This window comes from Lemur catta, chromosome 3 (assembly GCF_020740605.2).
Source record: "Lemur catta isolate mLemCat1 chromosome 3, mLemCat1.pri, whole genome shotgun sequence".
Lineage (NCBI taxonomy): Eukaryota > Metazoa > Chordata > Mammalia > Primates > Lemuridae > Lemur > Lemur catta.
In genome coordinates, this window is record NC_059130.1 from 94,894,642 (window position 1) to 94,899,892 (window position 5,251).

The 5,251-nt window shown below is 44.6% G+C and overlaps 1 protein-coding gene across 1 annotated transcript; it reads left to right on the forward strand.

The window, feature by feature from the left end:
* Nucleotides 1-1,111: 1,111 nt before the first annotated feature.
* On the forward strand, nucleotides 1,112-2,059 carry LOC123634261 (olfactory receptor 2A12-like). Its single transcript, XM_045545683.1, has one exon. It carries the CDS (start codon nucleotides 1,112-1,114, stop codon nucleotides 2,057-2,059), a length of 948 nt encoding a protein of 315 aa, XP_045401639.1.
* Nucleotides 2,060-5,251: the final 3,192 nt, after the last annotated feature.

Genomic DNA, 5,251 nt, shown 5'->3' on the forward strand with positions numbered 1-5,251 from the left:
GCTTTGGTATCAGGGTGATACTGGCTTTGTAGAATGTGTTAGTGAGGATTCCGTCCTCCCTAATTTTTTAACAGTTTCAACAGGATTGGTACCAGTTCTTCTTTGTATATCTGATATAATTTGGCTGTGAGTCTGTCTGGCTCCCCATGTACACACTAGAAGTACTGAGATTTCAACTCAGATGTTCTGATTCCAAATCCTATGCTTCTCCACTGGAAAACACTACTCCTATGGCACCATGAACAAGGGAATCAGCCTTCATCTTTGAAGGTATAAACTAAACCCAGGCACAATCTTTATCCTGGGCTCTCTGACAGTCATAAGTCTCAAAGAGAGAAAAAGACTCTAAAGGGATAGGAATACTATTGGAAGAGATAGTCTTACCAGGCTGGAGGGATTCAGAGATGTCCCAGGTGTGTTTAAGTAAAGAAGACAGCTAGTTCTGCCTTAAATAGTCAACTTTTAGAGTCAAGCAGGAAGACTCTTCCCTTTAGGCGTGAGTAAGACCAGGAAGAGGCAGAGTTGGCAAACAACTTCATCTGAAATGAAATCAGATATGATAAACCTTCCAGTGGCTCAAGAGTCAAGAAATATAGGCCTAGGTGAAATTTTCTAAGAGCTTTTCTTGTTTATGGAGCCATATATCTTTTCCACATTTCTAACTTACCCTGTCTGTTTCTCTGTAGTGATGAAAAGTTTGAGGCACCAGAGGAGAGGGTTCCATATACTTATTTTCAGAGACAAATCTTCATCATCCTACTCTGCAGCCAGGACTGGGAAGAAGGGCCCCAAGCAATGCACTATATGCATTGAGTTTCTGAAGGAGAGAGAAGGAAATGGCCTTGCTGGAGCTGATGGAAGAGAAGGAAATGAGATGTTGGGGATTCTGAGAGATTTTGGCCTGAGAAACTGAATATTCCATGAATATTTTCCTCCCTCTCCCAAACTTAGCTTCACTCCAGGTAGATCTCAGTCTCTGAACTGACATTAATCCCAAGTAGGACCTAAATAATCACTGGCTTTTCTAGCAATGGAATAGCCATGGTAACTGGATATGCATTCTAAGCTAGGCCACTAATAGGTCCTGTTCTTGTTTTGCAGCTGAAGAAGAATGCAGGACTTGCTGTGGGAGAACCACAGCTCTGTGTCTGAGTTCATCCTTTTGGGCTTCTCCAGGGATTCCCAAATTAATGCAATTCTCTTCACCATTTTCCTTTTCCTCTACCTCTTGACACTTGTGGGCAATGGGCTCATTGTCACCTTGATCCACCTGGACTCCCGCCTCCACACACCCATGTACTTCTTCCTCAGTGTCCTTTCCATGCTGGACATGAGCTATGTCACCACCACTGTGCCCCAGATGTTGGTGCATCTGGTCTGCCAAAAGAAAACTATCTCCTATGTTAGGTGTGTGGCCCAAATGTTCATCTTTCTGGTGTTGGGCATCACCGAGGGCTGGTTGTTCTCTGTCATGGCTTATGATAGATATGTGGCCATCTGCTACCCACTCAGATACAAGGTTATCATGAGCCCATGGCTGTGTGGGGCAATGGTGGTCTTTTGTGGACTGTGGGGTGTCAGCTGTTCCCTAATCTACACTGTCTTCACAATGCGCCTGCCCTATTGTGGCCCCAGTGAGATCAACCACTTCTTCTGTGAGGTCCCTGCTGTTCTGAAGCTGGCCTGTGCAGACACATTCCTCAATGCCCAAGTAGATTTCATCCTTGGCTTCATCCTTCTCCTGGTACCTCTTTCCTTCATTCTGGCCTCTTACGTTCGCATCTTTGCCACCATCTTGAGAATCCGCTCAGCCCGTGGTCAACTCAAGGCCTTTTCTACCTGTGCATCCCACATCACTGTAGTCACCATGTTCTGTGGACCTGCCATGTTTATGTACATGAACCCTGGGGCCAATGCCTCCCCAGAGCGGGACAAGAAACTAGCTTTGTTCTACAATGTCATCTCTGCCTTTCTCAACCCCATAATCTACAGCCTCAGAAACAAAGATGTCAAAAGGGCTTTCCTCAAAGTAACAGGCTGGGACAGGGCCCCTGAGTAAGACCACAGAAGCAAAGAAAGCCACAACAAGTCCTGAAGCCATGGGGTCTGTGGCTCTTTTACCCTATTTTTTCCCATCACTCAATGAACGGGCACAAATCATTGGCTGATGGTTACAGGAGATGATACATGGACGTAGTTACCTGGTGTAGACTTGCTGATGGATCCAGCAGCTGGCCTATCCTCCAACACCAACAGACACAACTGTGGACAGAGTGCCAAGTAGGACATGTGTCTGATTAATTTTTGTTTCCCCAGGGCCTAGCTAAGGGTCTGACACAAAGCATCATTAACATTTTCTGACTGGGTGACCGATTGAGTGACTGAGTGCATGAAGATTGGACACATTAAGTCAACTCAGGATGGCTGGGACAAGACTCACAGGACTCCAGATCAGTGACCTTATTTTAGCTCAATCAAAAGCATGAGCAGGTCTAAAGAAACATAGTCTTAGGAGAATAGAAAGTGATCTTAGGAATAGGGTTCAGGGATAGGTCATTGTCCATTCAGCACTGTCCAGGGGAGTGTGGGTCCCAGGGTACACAATCTATCTGGTCCTGGAGAGGTGAGCTCCTGCTCTGATGAAGAGATGTTTTGAGGGGTCTCTCAATACACAAATAAAACATCACCCAGACCATACTGTAGAGGTTAAGAGATCATACTTTGTAGCCACACTGTTTCCTTATCTGTAAAATTGGAATAATAATAATAGAAGTAAACCACTACCTTACAGGATTGTTGTGAGAAGTGAACTCTGGTAAAGTTCTTAAAGCAGAGTTTGACACATTGAATGCTCTATATAATCACTGCTATTCTTCTTATATTTTACTTCTCTTCCCTACCACCGCAGTTACCAAGCAGATATATGATATTATTTCAGCTTAGAGAAAGAGGTCATTATGCTCTCTGGAAAGGGATAACTAATATTACAAATGAAGAGTTTGGCATGTATTTACACTTCAGTCTGCTATGGATTTAGTTAGCTTAGGTCTGTCACCAAGAAGCTCATGAGCACAGAGTCAGCAAAACCTTAAAAAATTATGATAACCCCTCAAGATCTTGCATGAAGAGGCCCTGATTTCAACCAGCCAGCACCCTTCAAAGATATCTTCATTGATATTCCCACATGGTAGAGCTTTTAATAAACCTTTCTTCAAATCTGAATTGAAGAATAATGGTGCTAATAGAGTACTTGATTCAACAAGTTACTGGTAGGAATGGAAGAATATGATGGTCATACTGGTACTGGATTCTGTTACCAGTGCCAGGATCCCTCACCCATGGCTTCGGCCCCTTATGGGCTCTGGCACCTTGGAGGAGGCATAGACAAGTTGCTCCACAGAATCTTAGGAAACTATACAACACAGTGTCTATCATGCCAAGAAAAGCAGGCAATACTCCAGTGAGGGCTGATTCAGAGGGGGGCTTTCCTGGGGAGCCTCTACCCACATTTACAGAACCTCCTCCAAATATTGCCCTCACCCTTGCCAGCACCAGGAGAACAAGAGAAAAAGAGGCAGCAGTTCCTACCATTTGTTTAATCCTTGTCAACATTCTGTCATCTCACAGTCCATAGAAACATCCCAGACTTTCTTGCTCTGAATTTGGCTTGACTTTTCAGAGTCCCAATTACCCAATGGATACAAATGACCAATTATTCAAGGAAATGCTGCCATGATGAAATACTATCAGATTCTTGCTTTAAAAACAAAGTAAATTTAAAAACTATTAATAGTCTCTTTAAGATCAGATTAATTGAACTTTCATTAACTAACAGTCCTCAATAAAACAGTGTTGGTTCTAAGGATGGTGAGACAGATTCAATCGAACCAGATGTCCATGAGTATACTTTGAGCTCAATAGGAAAGTAGTGATGATTGTGGTATTGATGACAGTTATGGTCATGATAACTGGTATAAAGAAGAATAATATTTGGCTTCACATTTCACAGCTGATTATGGGGCATTTGCTGAGCATGTTTGGGAAAGTGGTAAGGAGGGGAGCTTGAAGAGAGGTGCTGGGGGCAATGGGAGAGAGAGCTGGCAGGAGCCACACAGAAGGATTGGCAGATACAGCAAGCCCCCAGACCACAGGGACAAAGTGAAAAATTGCAGAGACATTACAAGAGTTGATCATGGTATCCAGCCTACATCAAGATAACGTTGGCACATTGGGAAGAGTTGGAAGGACAACGGGTCAGAGAATAGATATGGTGGGAGTAAGGGTGGGAGAGAACTGGAGGAGTTGTTGGCAGAGAGTAGGATACAAGAAACTAAGATTTCAGAGTGGGAAATGGTCCAGGTGATTATTTAAAAGCCCACCCAAGGGGGCTGCCACTGGGGAAAATTCAGGTTTTGGTAAAGAGGTGAAGGGAACATTCCGTGAAGAAATTCTAGATGTGCTTCAATTTTAGAAGGGGAAGCTGCAAGAAGAGAAAGTGAAGCTCAGTATGGGAAGAATATATGGGATGGATGGATGCCCTGGGGTGAACATTTTGGGTAGTAATGGCCAGAGATGGAGCAGACAGAACAGGGTTGAAATCCTGCCTCTTTCAAACTAGCTGAAGGACTTTGGGTATGGCCCCAACCACTGTGAGCATTAGTTTTCTGAGCTTCATTTTTTCTCTTCAGTAAAATAGAGATAATGATACTTACTTTGAAAAGTTAGAGAAACTGTAGCCCTCAGATCCAATCAGGAGATAGAAACTACCCAGTAGGATAAACCGGGGAAATTTAATATAAATCAGTATTAACTATGAATAGTTCCCTGGAGCTGAGGGATAGTGGCTAAAGAAGGACACACTCGGGCCCCTTTGGAGCAGGTATGGTTCCGGTACTGAATTGCAGAGGAATTGCTGATTACCCAGGCCAGAGCTGCTCTGAAGCTGATAGGCAAACTACAGGCCACCCTCCAAAGTGCAGGTAAGGGAGCAGGCAGTCAGCAACAGTGGCGTGGGCATGCAGTTGGGCACTGGGAGCCACTGGGAACAGCAGGCCTTCACAGTGCATGGGGTTTGGAGAAAGAACTGGTTCTCTGTGTGTGACCCTGGATATTACATGTGCCACGTAGAAGCCTGCTGAATGAACCCACCAGGTGGCTGCGTGCAGGCCATTCCAGGGCTTGCTGAAGAGTTAGGCAGTTGACCGGCTATGCGGGGGTCTGATTTTCATGTTGAGAGGCTGGCCGGGCCCAA

Coding starts and splice junctions, on each gene's coding strand:
- LOC123634261 (XM_045545683.1), top strand. CDS start 1,112: ATGCAGGACTTGCTGTGGGAGAACCACAGCTCTGTGTCTGAGTTCATC.